At 40.7% G+C, this 18383-nt stretch overlaps 1 protein-coding gene across 1 annotated transcript; it reads right to left on the bottom strand.

Annotated features, from left to right (window-relative positions):
* Positions 1-9075: 9075 nt before the first annotated feature.
* On the bottom strand, positions 9076-17472 carry LOC147033604 (uncharacterized). The gene is made up of 2 exons (XM_085857494.1): positions 16214-17472; positions 9076-13273 (listed from the first exon to the last, which is right to left on the bottom strand). The coding sequence occupies exons 1-2, from the start codon at positions 16587-16589 to the stop codon at positions 12216-12218; spliced, it is 1434 nt and encodes a 477-aa protein (XP_085713620.1). The 5' UTR covers positions 16590-17472; the 3' UTR covers positions 9076-12215.
* Between the last annotated feature and the right edge of the window lie 911 nt (positions 17473-18383).

Here is an 18383-nt window from a genome sequence, read left to right as displayed (position 1 = left end):
TGCGAACACCGCCCGGAGAAGTTTGAATTAAATTAAATAAAGTTGCGAACACCACCCAGAGAAGTTTGAATTAAATTAAATAAAGTTGCGAACACCACCGGAGAAGTTTTAATTAAATTAAATAAAGTTGCGAACACCGCCCGGAGAAGTTTAAATTAAATTAAATAAAGTTGTGAACACCGCCCGGAGAAGTTTGAATTAAATTAAATAAAGTTGTGAACACCACCCAGAGAAGTTTGAATTAAATTAAATAAAGTTGCAAACACCACCGGAGAAGTTTGAATTAAATTAAATAAAGTTAAGAACACCGCCTGGAGAAGTTTGAATTAAATTAAAGAAAGTTGCGAACACCGCCTGGAGAAATTTGAATTAAATTAAATAAAGTTGCGAACACCGCCGGAGAAGTTTGAATTAAATTAAATAAAGTGACGAACACCACCCGGAGAAGTTTGAATTTAATTAAATAAAGTTGCGAACACCACCTGGAGAAGTTTGAATTTAATTAAATAAAGTTGCGAACACCACCGGAGAAGTTTGAATCAAATTAAATAAAGTTGCGAACACCACATGGAGAAGTTTGAATTACATTAAATTAAGTTGCGAACACCGCCTGGAGAAGTTTGAATTAAATGAAATAAAGTTACGAACACCGCCCGGAGAAGTTTGAATTTAATTAAATAAAGTTGCGAACACCGCCCGGAGAAGTTTGAATTTAATTAAATAAAGTTACGAACACCGCCCGGAGAAGTTTGAATTTAATTAAATAAAGTTGCGAACACCACCGGAGAAGTTTGAATCAAATTAAATAAAGTTGCGAACACCACATGGAGAAGTTTGAATTACATTAAATTAAGTTGCGAACACCGCCTGGAGAAGTTTGAATTAAATGAAATAAAGTTGTGAACACCGCCCGGAGAAGTTTGAATTAAATTAAATAAAGTTGTGAACACCGCCCGGAGAAGTTTGAATTAAATTAAATAAAGTTGTGAACACCGCCCGGAGAAGTTTGAATTAAATTAAATAAAGTTACGAACACCGCCCGGAGAAGTTTGAATTAAATTAAATAAAGTTGTGAACACCGCCCGGAGAAGTTTGAATTAAATTAAATAAAGTTACGAACACCGCCCGGAGAAGTTTGAATTAAATTAAATAAAGTTGGGAACACCGCCCGGAGAAGTTTGAATTAAATTAAATAAAGTTACGAACACCGTCCGGAGAAGTTTGAATTAAATTAAATAAAGTTGTGAACACCGCCCGGAGAAGTTTGAATTAAATTAAATAAAGTTACGAACACCGCCCAGAGAAGTTTGAATTAAATTAAAGAAAGTTGCGAACACCGCCCGGAGAAGTTTGAATTAAATTAAAGAAAGTTACGAACACCACCCGGAGAAGTTTGAATTAAATTAAAGAAAGTTGCGAACACCGCCCGGAGAAGTTTGAATTAAATTATATAAAGTTACGAACACCGCCCGGAGAAGTTTGAATTAAATTAAAGAAAGTTGCGAACACCACCCGGAGAAGTTTGAATTAAATTAAAGAAAGTTGTGAACACCGCCCGGAGAAGTTTGAATTAAATTAAATAAAGTTGCGAACACCACCTGGAGAAGTTTGAATTAAATTAAATAAAGTTACGAACACCACCTGGAGAAGTTTGAATTAAATTAAATAAAGTTACGAACACCGCCTGGAGAAGTTTGAATTAAATTAAATAAAGTTACGAACACCGCCTGGAGAAGTTTGAATTAAATTAAATAAAGTTGCGAACACCGCCTGGAGAAGTTTGAATTAAATTAAATAAAGTTGCGAACACCGCCTGGAGAAGTTTGAATTAAATTAAATAAAGTTACGAACACCACCTGGAGAAGTTTGAATTAAATTAAATAAAGTTACGAACACCACCTGGAGAAGTTTGAATTAAATTAAATAAAGTTACGAACACCGCCTGGAGAAGTTTGAATTAAATTAAATAAAGTTACGAACACCGCCTGGAGAAGTTTGAATTAAATTAAATAAAGTTGCGAACACCGCCTGGAGAAGTTTGAATTAAATTAAATAAAGTTGCGAACACCGCCGGAGAAGTTTGAATTAAATTAAATAAAGTTACGAACACCACCGGAGAAGTTTGAATTAAATTAAATAAAGTTGCGAACACCGCCGGAGAAGTTTTAATCAAATTAAATAAAGTTGTGAACACCACCGGAGAAGTTTGAGTTCATTTAAATAAAGTTGCGAACACCACCGGAGAAGTTTGAGTTCATTTAAATAAACACCACCAGAGAAGTTTGAATTAAATTAAATAAAGTTGTGAACACCACCGGAGAAGTTTGAGTTCAATTAAATAAAGTTGTGAACACTGCCTGGAGAAGTTTGAGTTCAATTAAATAAAGTTGTGAACACCACCGGAGAAGTTTGAGTTCAATTAAATAAAGTTGTGAACACCACCGGAGAAGTTTGAGTTAAGTTTAATAAAGTTGCGAACACCACCGGAGAAGTTTGAGTTCAATTAAATAAAGTTGTGAACACCACCGGAGAAGTTTGAGTTAAGTTTAATAAAGTAGCGAACACCGCCCGAAAATGCGTTTTTAACAATGAAACATTTTTTTTTGTTCAGTTTCTGATGAAAAGTCTGATGCTGTTGTTGTTGATGTGGCCAAATAAAATGTAAATGTAGTAACTCGATTTCATACTTTTTCTCTCTTTTCTTTTCATTCAGTAACAAATCATTACAATTAGTTATTTTGTACACTTGTGATTCGTATGCTCACTGTCTATCTTTTTCTTTCTGTATTTCCATCACTTTTGATTTTCATCACTCCACCTTTTTATCGACTTGTTCCATATTTACCCTCGCTGAAGGTCCGTTTGTTCGGTGGTCGCTGCTGGACTACCCTTATTTTCAGTTTTTCCGTCTGTCTGTATGTAATGGACAGCTCTGGAGGTCAGCGGAGCCAACCAATTTTGATGAAACTTGACTGGTAGGATCATACCAGGATCGAGTTGTATGCTTTTGAGCACCGTTGCTATGGACGCCACCGTTGCCAAGCAACGGGACTTTGAAATTTTTGAAAAATCCTAAAAAAAAAAAAAAAATTCGAAAATTAAAAATCGGCTTCCACGCTTTTATGCGCACTATAATCAACCTTTGTCAAAAAATTTCAGCCCGATCCGTCAAAAACTGTATGACTAGTATGCAATTATGTAACGACCACCCATGTTGCCTACTGGCTTGTATGTTTGTTTGTATGTAATGGACAGCTCTGGAGGCCAGAGGAGTCAACCGATTTTGATGAAACTTGACAGGTAGGTTCATACCAGGATCTAGTTCTATGCTTTTGAGCACCGTTGCTATGGACGCCACCGTTGCCTAGCAACGGGACTTTGAAATTTTTGGAAAATCCTAAAAAATATACTTTTTCGAAAATCAAAAATCGGCTTCCAGGCTTTTATGCGTACTGTAATCAACCTCTTTGTCAAAAAATTTCAGCCCGATCCGTCAATAACTATGACTAGTATGCAATTATGTAGCGACCACCCATGTCGCCTACCGGCTTGTTTGTTTTTACCATTGGTGCGACTACTCATGTAGAATGTTTTAATGATAATAATGACGTCATCGGTCACGTGGTGTGGCAGCCATATTAGAAAAACAGAAAAACTTTGGACCTCTGCATCTCTGAAACCGCACCAAGGAAAAAACATTGAAACTTGGCAGGTAGCAAGTACTCCTCATGTGGAATAAGTGATTTTTCATGACGTCGTAGGTGCCCTCGTTATGACGTCATAATTACCTTCGCAAACTTTGTTGCGAAGGTTTTTTTTTGATCGCTGTGTATTTATTTATTGCCTTCGCAAACTTTGTTGCGAAGGTTATGTTTTGATCGCTGTGTATTTATTTATTTATTTATTACCTTCGCATTCTGCGAAAGGTTATGTTTTGGTCGCTGTGTATTTATTTATTTGTGAATATGTGTGTTTGTTATTCGCATAACTCATAACCACCGCCATATTGTTCCATGACGAGATACCTTTCGGATATGTAGTGTCGGATTTGACGTAACGTCATCGGAAGTGCGTCTAAATGACGTCACAAGATGACGTAAATTTTCAATTTTCTATCTCATCAGTTTTGATCATACCGTTTTGTAGGACTTACCTTAAGGACGTCACACACCAAATTTGACTTCGATCGGACTGACCGTTATGACGTCATTGACGTTTGAACATGACGTTTTTCAATTGTGGCTAAAATGTCCTGATATTTTACATTCAAATATCTATATAATTTATAAAGCAAAGTCTCCCAAATCCAGGTATTAGGATCAGTACCAAAATATCTGTTTATTGATGTACAGGTTTTGCCAATTAACTCTGTAGTCAAGGTCAAGGTCACACTCAAGGTCAAAATATACTTGTAGGCATAGCTTCAGATCTAATAGAGCTATTGACATGAAACCAACGTTAAAACGTTCAGTGAACTACGAGCTTTCAGAATGGTAGTCCCCGATTGGACGTGACGTCCCCGGAAGTGCGTCAAAATGACGTCAAAAGATGACGTCATTTTTCAACTTTTTAATTTTTCAGTGTTTATCATTCCATTTTGTTGGACTGCCTTCAAGGAGGTTACACACCAAATTTGACGTCAATCGGACTGACGGTTGTGACGTCATGGACGTTTTAAAATTACGTTTTTCAAATGTGCCCGGAAAAAAGTTGCGGCGGCGAAGGTATGTGCTCTACCGAGTGCCCGTTCTAGTTTGTGAATATGTGTTTGTTTGTTTGTTTGTTATTCGCATAACTCCAAAAGTCTTCTTCTTCTTCTTTCGGCTGCTCCCGTTAGGGGTCGCCACAGCGGATCATCCATTATGATCCGCATAGTGATTTGGCACATGTTTTACGCCGGATGCCCTTCCTGACGCAACCCTGGTCGCGTCTTACGACACAGGGATATGGTACACCTCTTTTAACCGGGGTATACACCGGCCCAGTATACTGGTACTCATTTCGCCGACCTCGGAAGGATGACAGGCTGGCATAACTCCAAAAGTATTGAACTGAATCGCAGCAAATTTGGTGGGAGGATTGGTTATTATCCGAGGACCATTTGATTAGATTTTGGGAGTGATCGGGTCAAAGGTCAAGGTCATGAAAAGGTCAAAATCATCTTTTTACCATAGCGCGGTCAATTTGTATCCAATTTGCATGCAACCAATGCCAAAATGTTCAGAATTCAATGCCCCATCTTGTGATATGTGACATGACACAATGACGTAATAACCCTTATTAGCGGTTGGGAGTCAAAGGTCAGGGGGGGTCACGACATTGCAAAATGTGCGGTTTTAGTCATAACACGGTCAATTCTTATCCGATTTGCATGAAACCAACACCAAAATGTTGACTGTTCTGTTCCCCACACTCTAATACCAATTACAAAATTAAGAGTACAAAGGTCAAGGTCGAGGTCATGAAAAGGTCAAAATCGTCATTTTGCCATAGTGCGGTCGATTTTTATCCAATTTGCATGCAACCAATGCCAAAATGTTGTGAATTCAATGCCCAATCTTGTGATATTCGATATGACACAGGAAATTTAATGTTTTAAGCCATCATAACACATATGAGATGGCAGATGTGGTATGGGATTAAATACCCTCACAATCAACGGTTTCTGGGGGGGGGGGGAATGAAGCGTTGGCGAAGGTATGCGCTCTACTGAGTGCCCGTTCTAGTTGTATATGTAGAATTCCACACCTGATCAGTATGAAAATTGAGGGTCATCGAAGGATAAAATGGTCCAGAGAACGAAAAAAACTTCATGCCGTCATCGGTCACATGATTCGGTAATCATATTGTTTCAAAAAAAATAACCTTCATAAATCTTCTCTGAAGTGGTTGAACAGATTGAGGCGAAACCTTACACGTATGACTGCCTGTCCATGAGGAACAAAAGGTTCACATATATGACGTCATAGGTCACATGGTTTGGCAGCCATATTGATTTACCCGAAAACCTATAAAAATACAACACTCAAAAGAAGTCCTGGTGAGGGTCTCCCAACCCTGACTGCTCTTTTTCTTGTTCAACCCGTCTTCATTTCATTTTCTCTCCCTTCCTATAAATTTACTTTGTGGACATATATTATGTTTCATTAACACAATAATTAACTAAAATAAATCATCCATTATCAACATCTTGCATTCAGGGAAAGTGATAAAGTGCAAGAGCCCACAGTGCAAATCATATTTAATTAATTCAAACTTCTCCGGGCGGTGTTCGCAACTTTATTTAATTTAATTCAAACTTCTCCGGGCGGTGTTCACTACTTTATTTAATTTAACTCAAACTTCTCCGGGCGGTGTTCGTAACTTTATTTAATTCAATTCAAACTTCTCCGGGTGGTGTTCACAACTTTATTTAATTTAATTCAAACTTCTCCAGGCGGTGTTCGCAACTTTATTTAATTTAATTCAAACTTCTCCGGGTGGTGTTCGCAACTTTATTAAATTTAATTCAAACTTCTCCGGGTGGTGTTCGTAACTTTATTTAATTTAATTATTGTGAGGCCGTTTATCCTCATCTTCTCTTTTTCTCTCTCGTCTCTATCTAATCTTCCTCGAGTCTCTGTGTGTATGTGATGGCGCCTGTCATAGCATAAGTTAAGATTGTAGAAGTTCCAACGCGATAAGTCTGCTTTGTGTCTCCTTTTGTAAGATTGCTTGCCTTTTGCTGCACCCCACAAATTCCCAGCCATCCCTGCATTACATACCAACAAACCCAATTTACTGTGCCACATACATTTCCTCACTTGATTGTAAATAATTGCTTGTGTAGAAATGTTCCCAGCTCGTTTTCGTCTTTTCCTTCATTGGTCCAGCATGGTTTGTATTCTTGCTTCGCCGTGACGTTATCCCCCAACGATCTGTTTTTCTAGCCGGTACGTTCTTGGTAGTTACGCTTGGCTGCATCTGATCTGGTACGGTGATCTGGTTTGAGCAAGGCATACCGAGGTCATGTCCCCCGGTAATTAAAGCACGTGACTTTTAGGTAAATGGTATCAGACGGAGGACCCAAATTCATGTGGTCGAGTTATTGGCGTTCACGGTCGATTAGTGACCCGCCGCGCCACAAAGTTATTCGTGTGCAACGGCCTGCGATTCCGGAGAGTCTGGTGGGAACCCAAGGTAGCTCACCCCCTCGTGGTCTTCCTCGCCCCCGACCCCACAACAATACATTAATTAATACTGAGTCAAGCATGGGGAAATCCTTCCGCTGATGAAATGGTCACTACATACATCAGCTCGTTATAAACAGCTTGCTTTGTCTCCCACAATGGCGGCAGCATCATGTTGCCTCATTATTACAGCGGAAGTGACGTCAATTGCATCGTCTATTGTTAGTGTACAAATCAGCGGTACGGGCACACATCATCACCTGTCCAGATCCAGAGTCTTCCTGCTGACAAAAGCTCGACACTCTCCTCTCTTCTGGGTTTGAACAACTGCCGTGTGACGCCTGGTGCTTTTCAGTTTCCTTCTCGCCATTTCAGGAAGTATATTTCGAAAGAAGAACTGATCACATTATTGTATGAATTTTGAACGGAAATTGTCATCTCGTGGGAATTGTGAAAACACTTATTTATGCATTGGTAAAGACAACCAAGTGTCAATCTGTCACATCGTGCACTTACATACAACAGTTGCACTTGGGTCTAGTACTCATCACTGTTTGAGTGTCAAGTTTTCATCCAAACAAAACTCAGGCTTTTGAAGAGCAGAATGTACGTCATCGTCCGTATGTTTGTCGGGATGCTGGATCAAGGCTACTCCTTCCACCTTTGCAATGGACTACTGCATGCCATCACTTGTGGCACCGAGCAATGGCATTTTTCACAAATCAACAAGACTGCACTTTCACGTTGGAAGTTTGTATGCCGGTCTAATGGCAGATGAGAGGATCTTACTCAGCACGTTCCTCAATGTCACCGCCCTGAGACATTGCTTCCTTATTGGACATGCCTCTGTTATATCCCATGATCCTTTTCACTCAGCCTGGTGTTGTCTTAACGGTTTAGGTGGCTGGCTTTTAAGATCTTCGGGTTTTGAGTTTGAGCCCCTGTCGTGCTGTTGAAATAACACCAGGTGAGTTGACTCAGCCTGTCGTCTTTCTGAGGTTGGAAAAATGAGTACCAGCTTACTGGTAACAGGGGCATTGCATCAGTGGCACAGTCACACCCACAAAAAAAATGATGCAACCAAGCAGCCAAAGGCTGCATACAAATAAATAATTAAATCCTTTTCACTGCAGTGGATGGATCTGAGAATGTCCTCATCAATGATCTGTCCCTTTTGACGCTCATTGAACAATGGCAGCTTATATAGAGTTTTGGGACAAAACCACGTTTTTTTTTTAATTATAATAAAAAAAAATTGGATTTCATCGATAAAATGTATTAGAGGGGGGTGGTTTTGGTTTTAATTAACTACCGTATCTGCAATTTTTCCAAGTGAATTCCATGCATTATGACCAATGGTTACCATGGAAATTGCCATTTTTGGCTCAAAAACTGCATTAAAAAAAAATTTTTTCAAACAATTTGAAATAACTCAAAGAATCGAATCATTGAATTACTCGGTATGGTCATTCATAAGACACCGACTACTAGAAATACATCACAATCATTTGAACACATGGATTTGATGTGAAAAGGCAGTTTTTGAGGTAAAACAGGTGTTTATTGAAAGCCATTTTCTAAAATTCAAAATATCAACGGTAGTACAAAAATGGTGACAGAATATGATTGACAGAAACAGCTCTTCACAACCACCCCTTATCTTCCCCCATCCAAAACCTCAATCTTTTCTACTCCCATTAATCCAACCCAAACCCACCTCCTTCAAATTCCCTGCCTTCCTTCCCGAAAGTTCCCTGTCGTGTAAGGTCCTGAAAGTCCCTGTGGTGTCCATCTCATTTACCCCGTGTTCCCCGCCCCATCCCTCTCCTTTCCACAGATCTCCGAATGTCTTTGTTCCCCACTGTTTTGTCCTTCCCTCTCCCACCCCTCTTGTCGCCGACCCCCTTGTTGCCGACCCCCTTGTTGTGCATTGTGTGTTAGCTCTCAAACGAGCCTCGACAATGTGTACAAAGAAAGAAGAAGTGTTTGTGTAAATGTTTCGATGGGATATGGGGTAAAGAAATACCTCGTTTTTTTTGACACGCAATTTGTAGAATTTCGATTACACATAAAAAGACACATTGTAAGTTGTCAGTCAAGACATGCACTTAAAATACCAAACAAACATTTTCTGTGGTATTTGATTGATCAAGTTGAGAAGAAGGTCAGTCGGTAGAATGACATTTTGGACGGTTAGAGATCCTAACTTCTGCATACAAAGAGCCGTCTCTATCTGCTCCGTCACTGCGTATGGAACACAGTGCCCCAGTTGATTGAGAATTTGGATCAGCTCAGCGCTTCCTGTGAGACACTTCACCACAAGAGGCAGTAAGACACGTTTTGGTGGATGCAGTCTTCCATCCATGACTGCATAAATGATATCTTGACCTGTCGATGTTATCTGCCTTTCAACACGAATGCTCTGGTTCGATATGTTTTCATGCCAGGTAATGATCACCTGCATGAAGTGTTAAACTGCAGCAGGTATGTTTGCTGATTCCGCAGTGGGTTGTGAGAGTTGTGAGAGAATGGTTGAGAGAAGGCCATACCTCCATCACATCGATCACACGCATCACCATCGATCACTTCACGCATCATTCGCATCACTTCAGGCATTGAAAAGAGTATATTCCTTATGAACGTAAATAAGTCTCTGTACGAAATGATCACTGCTGCATGATAGAGAACATCATCGTCCTTACCACTACCTTCCATGCCATTGCAACTGCCTGATGCAGAATCCTCTTTTGTGTACACACAGTAGCATGACCTACTCCACCAGTCAAAAGTTTTGGAACACCCCCATTTTTGCCGTTTTTACTGAAATTTAAGCAGTTCAAGTCCAGTGAATAACCTGAAATGGTACAAAACGAAGTGGTAAACTGCCAGAGTTTAAAAAAAAAAGTTTAGGTTACCAAAAACTGAAAAATAATGTAAATTTCAGAGTTGTTAAAACAGGCCCTTTTCAGAGAACAAGTAATGGGTTAGCAACTGCAGCTGTTCTGCAACAATGGAAGTAAATTAAGCCTTGAAAGGTGATGCAAACAATTCCTACAGGTGTCCCAACTTTTGTTGATTAGTTACAAATCTTCTTTCTGTATAAAAGCAGTGTTGGAACAGACTGTTGCTACACCCTCTGAAGCATTATTTGGACAATATTGCACTGCAGGAAGTAGTATATTGCTCTCATAATGGTGAGAAAAAGGCAATTAATAAAGGAAGACAGACAGACCATTATAACTCTTAAAAGTGTCGGTCTTTCCTTTGGGGAAATTGCAAAGTAAGCCAAGGTATCAGTGAGTACAGTTTCCTACACCATAAAAAGGCACTTAGAAACTGGAGGAAACTCTGACAGGAAGAGGTTGAACAGACCCAAAGCCACAACACAATCAGAAGACAAGTTTCTGAGTCAACAGCTTGCGTGATCGGCGGCTCACAGGACAGCAGCTTCAAGCACAGCTTAACACTGGTCGGAGTAAGGAAGTCTCAGTTTCAACTGTGAAGAGAAGACTTCGAGCTGCAGGTTTGACAGGTCGAGTGGCAGTAAGAAAGCCATTGCTAAGATGGCAAAATAAGAAAAAGAGGCTTGCCTGGGCCACGAAGCACCGCCAGTGGACTACTGAAAACTGGAAGGTCTTATGGACCGATGAATCAAAATTTGAAATCTTCGGTTCATCACGCAGGGTTTTTGTACGCCGTCGACTAGGCAAAAGGATGGTTCCTCAGTGTGTGACACCAACTGTCAAACATGGAGGAGGAAGCGTAATGATCTGGGGCTCTTTTGCTGGATCCAGAGTCGGCGACTTGCACATAGTGACTGGCACCCTGAACCAAAAGGGCTACCACAACATTTTGCAGCACCATGCAATACCCTCTGGTCTACGCCTAGTTGGTCAAGGGTTCATCCTACAGCAAGATAACGACTCAAAACATACCTCCAGGCTATGTCAGAACTACTTTCGAAGAAAAGAAACAGACGGTAGGCTTCAAATCATGGAATGGCCAGCACAGTCTCCAGACTTCAACCCCATCAAGCTGCTTTGGGATGAACTGGACAGAAGGGTGAAAGCAAAGCAACCTACAAGTGCAACACATTTGTGGGAACTTCTGCAACAGTGTTGGGAAGAACTTTCCGAACAATATTTGAACTCCATTGTAGAAAGAATGCCACGAGTATGTTCGGCTGTTACATCTGCAAAAGGTGGCTACTTTGACGAGTCAAAAATTTAGTTTAAATTTTGTTCAACAAAACGATTCTATGATTTATTTTTTATCTGCATTTGTTTATTTGTTCTATGCTTTAATTTCAGAGCACATTGAAATATTAAACTGCTTAAATGTCAGTAAAAACTGGAAAATGGGGGTGTTCTAAAACTTTTGACCAGTAGATTATGGTAATGGCCATCAGCTGCCACAAGGCCCCTACTTACAACAGCAAGCATCCGCTGGTCCATCTTTCTTACAGCAGGTTGTCCAACTGTGGCATCAGCGTGTAGCTGAGCGCATTGAATCAGACGTTGCTGAGAGTTCTGTCCCTTAAGGTATTTGTTAACCTTTTGGCAAAATATACACCACCTCATACACTCTAGATGAACTTGCCTCTTGCTTTGTTGAACCCTGTCGAGAATGTTCATGATCAAAGTCCTCTTTGGTGATCCCTTTGGCAGTTATTTAATCCAGAAGCTTTTTAAGTTTCTCAGAGCCAAAACACTGAGCTATTTATCCCACCTACCACGAAATGGTGGTGGCAACATCCGGTGGTGAAGGTTGGATTTGTCTAAAAAGAGGGAAAAACATGGCTATTTTGAATTGTGTGTTGTTCCATGAAGATCTATATTAAATCTACTTCAATACAGATGCGCAGCTTTTCAAACGCAGCGCGACAAGCAGCCGTCAAACAGGAGACAGACAAATGCACTGACCGACACCATGGTTTGAAAATATATATCAAGAGATGCAGTAGGATGTCTGGTCACGATGCCATGTGTATTTTTTTTTGATGCCCACGCTTCATGGGATGGGAAGGCGAGCAGGACACCCCCATTTTCAACGCTTCTTCCCCTTGTGAATGGACACGTGCCGACGGAAATTCGATTTATACCAGAAAGTCTTTGCACATTTTTTACAACTGTATCGATGCTCTCCTGCGCGAGTGCACAGGTGCTGTTTAAAATCCAATTCGCAAAGGAACGTCTTCGTGCAACGCTTGCAACTGTACGGACACTCTTGAGCGTGAACACGCATGTGCCTTTTTAAACCCGATTCGTACCAGAACGACTTTGAGCAAACTTTGCAATTTTTCGGACGCTCTGCCGCGTGAATTCCCAAGTGCCTTCTATGATCCGACTGATGCGAGAATGACTTTGCACAGACTTTGCAACGGTAGGTGTGTTCATCAATGTGAATGGTCATGTGCCTCCTTAAACCCGACTTGGTCCAGAACGTCTTCACACAAACTTTGCAAATGTACGGACACACTCCCAAATGAACACGCACGTGACTTTTTAAATATGATTTGTACGGGAATGTCATTGCACAAACATCGCAACTGTGTGGGCCCTCTCCGCCGTGAGTTTGCAGGTGACTCTGCCAGTCCGAAGACGGACTGAATCCCTCGTCACAAACTTTGGAGACGGACGGCTTCTTCTTCGTGTGAACACACATGTGCCATTTCAAATCGGACTCGTACCAGAATTTCTTTGCACACACCTTGCAACGGTATCGATGCTCTCCCGTGTGAATACACATGTGCTTTTGACAGTTCGATGACCGACTGAACCTCTTCCCACAAACAGAGCACGTGAATGGTCGGTCGCCGTTGTGAACATTCATGTGCACGTTGTATTGCGAAGCGTAAAGGAATTTTTTCCTACACAAATTGCAGGTAAATGGCTTCTTTCTTGTCTTGCACATTTCTTTCTTGCGAGCATTTTTATCAAGCATGATTTGAAAACGTATAGTGTTGGAATCATCAGCGCCTTGGTACTTCTCATCCCTCGAAAGTGGTCGGTGCGTCTCCAAGTGCACGCGCAAAGCAGCCTTAGTGATGAATTTGAGAGAGCACGATGTGCACGGGAACTTTCCGGTGAGCTTCTTGTGTAATCCTGTGAAGAAAATTCACAAAAAGTCAATTTTCAGCAAATGGTTCATTGACCGAAAGGCAGACTACAATCGCAGCACACAAAGTCAAATAAATGGATAATTTGCACACGATGCTAATGGGCAAAATATCTTCCACAATAACTTTCTCGATTCAGAAATTCCAATCACTAATCAGTGCTGTGAACAACACTGTTCAAAATGTGCACACCACAATTAACTGTACATGGGGGAAGTTTCTAAAATATATTTTAAGGTTTCTTCCACTGCATTCATTACCTTGCTCTTACCAGAGTATACGACCTGCCAAAACAGCATTCGGTTGGTGACTGTGGGCAGAGTTGAGAAGGGCATCAAGAAGGAATATTTGTGGAGTGGCCTTGGGCAGGCAGCACTGTGGGGGAGGGGGGAGCGTGGACGGGCAGCGCCACCGAGGGGCCGTGCGCGGGCAGCGCTACGGTGTTTTAAATGTTTTAGAGTGTTTTAAATAAAGAAAAAGTGATTTAAACCTCTGCAAGTGTTGGTTTAACTGCCTGGAGAATTCTTACTCAAGAATCGGGAAATGTCAGCTGTTCCTGGATGCTGGTGCTCAAAAGCGGAAAATATCTCAACAACGGTGAAAAGAGTAAAAATCACCAAAAATTAACTTTTTTCGTTACACAAGCGGCAGAAGCAGAATAGGGTAGCATATGTTCTGAGGTGTGGTCAATTACTTGATCAATTAAGTCAATTAAGGTGTGGTCAATTAAGGCCCAGTCACACCTTGACGCTTTAGCCAGCAATGGCAACGTATCAAAATGTATGTAAAATGCTGGCTTACGCTGAACTTTTGATGAGTTTTTAAAAGATTCGGACGTATTCATAACGAGTTGGTCGTATGCATAACATATTAATAACGGACACAGAACGTTTCGTCGTCTTATAGATAACTTATGCCAACGAATGCTTAGCCTGTTGTCGGCGTTCACAACCTATGCCCAACGATAGTCTAACTTATGCGTAGCGCGCTGCACGTATCGCCGACGATCACGTGGCGTAGCCTATTAAAAGGCTGCCGCACAATGATTCAAATCATAACCGCCGAAGAAATGGAAGTGTCAACATCGCAGTCACACCTTGGCGATCTTGCCAGCGTATGCCGACCTCTGAAAAATGCATCTAAAACGCTGGCGCACGTCGAATACGGTATGGGTAAGTTTGGTATACGTGAATAGAACGCTAAAGTACGCTATCATACGTCCTGTTCTTTTAAACGTGTTAAACATTTTACGACGCACTTGCCGTATGCCTCACGTTCCGCATGCGATGGGAATAAGTTGTACGCACGATATGCGATCGTTGGCACACGTCGACAAAAGTTACTTGTACGTTACTCGTAAGTCGAAACACGTCAAGGTAATGGTTAGCGTCAGTGTTCCAGACTCCCTGGTTTTTTTAAAAAAAAATTTTCTTCGGTATGACGGTCATGTTGACACTTCGATCTCTCGTGCGGTTACGATTTAAATCGTTGAGCGGCAGCCTATTAATATTATATTATAACCGCACTAGAAATCGAAGTGTCAACATCACCATCATACCGAAGAAAAAAAAAATTAAAAAAAAAGAAAAACAGGGAGTCTGGAACACTGACGCTAACCATTACCTCGACGTGTTTTGACTTATGAGTACCTTACAAGTAATGTGTATGGACGTGTGCCAACGATCGCGTAACGTGCCTACAACACGTTACTCATAGGTTAGAAATAAGTTTCGGGTACTCTAAACATTACCTCGACGTGTTTCGACTTACGATTAACTTACAATTAACGTGTGTCGACGTGTGTCAACGATCGCGTAACGTGCCTACAACTTATGGCCAGCGTTATGCGGAACGTGCGAGTCATACGCTGGCATAAGTCGTAAAATTTCAAGCATCGAAAATTTGAGGACAACCGTAAAGTACAACGATGAAAGCCAGCGTACCAAGACGTACGGCAGTGTTTTTCAGCGTGCTCTCAATGTTTCCAAAACTTACCCATAACTTATTCGACGTGTGCTAGCGTTTTAGACAAATTTTTCAAAAATCGGCATAAGCTGGCTAAAATGTAAAGGTGTGACTGGGCCTTAATGGTAAGGTGTGAGGAAAGCTTATAGAGCGCTCGCCAAGTGGCCTAAGCACTCAAGCAAGCACTCCAATAAAATGGTTGATAAGGAACGGTAAGCCCACGTTGCCTACCCGCGGCCCCTCCATCTGGCAAGCGATAGCAAGCCGATTGGTTATGGAACACATGGAACATAACATGGCATTTTTTTCCCTTAAGGGGGGGGGGGGAAGACAATAAAACATGGTAATTCCTCCAGGTGTTTTTTTCAGTCGAGTCCAAAGCAACACATGGGCAAAGTGAGTGTGAAGATATCACGGAGTCCTTTTTAGGCCGAAATATTTTTTGTACCCAAATTTTTGTACCCCCTCAAATCTTAATCCACCTCTGACAACATCCATAGTTACCTCCGCCACCGAAGGTGAAGGAGGTTATGTTTTCACCCCTTTCTGTCTGTCTATTTGTGTGCAGGATATCTCAAAAAGTTTTGGACGGATTCGGATGAAACTTGGTGGACACGTCGGGTGTGTGACAAGGACGAGTCGATTCGATGTTGGTGAAGATCTGAATCCAGATCTGGATACGAGAATTATTTAATTTTTTTTAAGTGGTTCTTCACCAATTGAGAGACAGTCCTGCATAACATGATATTTCAAACATGTCTTGGGCCCGATATGTTCTCGTGGATCAGGCATTGCGTGGTGGAGGTACGCGCTCTACCGAGTGCCCTTCTAGTTGTTTCAACAAACATTTCAGGAACTTGCACTTAAGCCTCATGACTGCGTCTGGACTTGCCAAGACTCAATCCATTGCATCACGGGAAATCGAGTTTATAAAGAACGACCGGCAGTTCTCACTACTCACCATCATGCACCTGGTCCTTTCCCCGGTCTTCAGCACCAACCGAGTCGTCGTCCTTCACCTTGATCAGCAAAACTGCAACATGTTGTCCCGTCTCCTCGGCATCCTTCCCAAGTCGAGGCACGACGACCCGTTCGGATGCTCGCCCCGCACGGCACGACTCCATGTACCGACAGAGCTCGGCGTACATGGTGAAGGTAAACTTCAGTGTGGCCAACGAACAGAGTCGAATCCTCACCGGAGCGGGCTCGGCCCGGGCACACAGAGCTCCGAGGATCTCGATGCCGAGCTCGGTGATCGCGGCTCGGAGAGACTCCTCCGATAGTCCTTGGATCTCCAGCCACGTCGGGACGAGACCGAGGACGCCCCTCGATTCCATTGTCCCATCAAGAACCCGCGTCGCGCGTTATTCAAAATAAATAAATGAATTAAAACGAATCACACGTGTCGAGTTCAAATTCGTAAAGTTTCATTTTCATCGAACTCCTCGGGGACTCGAGTGATTTATACGAGAAAAATGACGTAATCTTAAAATGTTTAACTCGATTTTCGTTAATTACGTCATTTTTGATTTGTTTACTTTTGCTTGTTGTTGTTGTTGTTGTTGTTGTTGTTGGTGTTTGTTTTTGGCACTTCCGAGTTTTCCCCCCAAAATGACGTCACACGGAAAGTTCGTTCAAACCTGTCATACCCGCATGTGGCGGCACGTGGAGCCTCTGAAGGAATCACTGACTGACTGACTGACTGACTGACCGACGTCCAGGCAGTTTCTCGCTCCATCAGCCAACACCACACGCCGTCAGGTCCACCACCTTCGGCTCTCCAGCTTGTCTCTCTTTTAATGGTGTTTTCCACACGCACATCCATGTCCTCTTCATCAGTTCATGTCCATTCCCTTCCAACCTCCTCCGTTGCTCACTCTATCCGGCCAGAAGATTCGCAAAATCCTTTGTGATCGCCACATGAATGAAGGATTACACTGTCGGTTCGGTTATGTAATCGCAGAACAGATATTACAACAATTAACGGTCAAAAAAAATTAAAACAAGAGGGGGAGCACTCGATAGAGTGCAAAACCTCCGCCGTCGATACTGCTGGGTCACTTAAGTGAACCCGATATCCTATTCATTGTAGGTCAAAACGGATCAGACTCTACTGAACCACGATTGAATAAACTAAACTAGATCGACGCGCATGTAGAAATGCCAAAAAAATAAAATCGGAATTTTTTTGAAAAAAAAAGTTGCAAAATTTTTGGGTTTTTTTTTCTCTAACAATTTTTTTTTGGGGGGGGGGGGGGTTGGAAATCACTTAAAACATGTAGAAATGAAAAAAAATTGAAAATATTTTTCAAATAAAATCGAAATTTTTCTGAAAAATCTCAAAAAAACATTTTCTCTAACAAATGTTTTTTTGGTTGGAAATCACTTAAAACATGTAGAAATGAAAAAATATTCAAATATTTTTCAAATAAAATCGAAATTTTTTTGAAAAATCTCAAAAAAATTTTTTTCTCTAACAAATGTTTTTTTGGTTGGAAATCACTTAAAACATGTAGAAATGAAAAAAAATTGAAATATTTTTCAAATAAAATCGAAATTTTTTTGAAAAAAAAAGTTGCAAAATTTTTGGGTTTTTTTTTCTCTAACAATTTTTTTTTGGGGGGGTTGGAAATCACTTAAAACATGTAGAAATGAAAAAAAATTCAAATATTTTTCAAATAAAATCGAAATTTTTTTGAAAAATCTCAAAAAAAAAAATTTCTCTAACAAATGTTTTTTTGGTTGGAAATCACTTAAAACATGTAGAAATGAAAAAAAATTCAAATATTTTTCAAATAAAATCGAAATTTTTTTGAAAAATCTCAAAAAAAGATTTTTCTCTAACAAATGTTTTTTTGGTTGGAAATCACTTAAAACATGTAGAAATGAAAAAAAATTGAAATATTTTTCAAATAAAATAGAATTTTTTTGGAAAAAAAGTTGCAAAATTGTTTTTTTTTTCTCCAACAAATGTTTTTTTTTTTTTGGTTGGAAATCACTTAAAACATGTAAAAATGCAAAAACAAAAATTCAAACATTTTTTCAAAATGGCCGCCATAGCGGCCATATTGGACTTTGGACCAAGTCCAAAATCTAACGGCATGATCCTTGGACTATATCTAATCCCCCAA

This window comes from Eptatretus burgeri, chromosome 2, assembly GCF_056783735.1.
Source record: "Eptatretus burgeri isolate ZD-2024b chromosome 2, Ebu_testis_v1, whole genome shotgun sequence".
Taxonomy (NCBI): Eukaryota; Metazoa; Chordata; class Myxini; order Myxiniformes; family Myxinidae; genus Eptatretus; species Eptatretus burgeri.
This window is presented reverse-complemented; position numbering and strand designations above follow the sequence as displayed.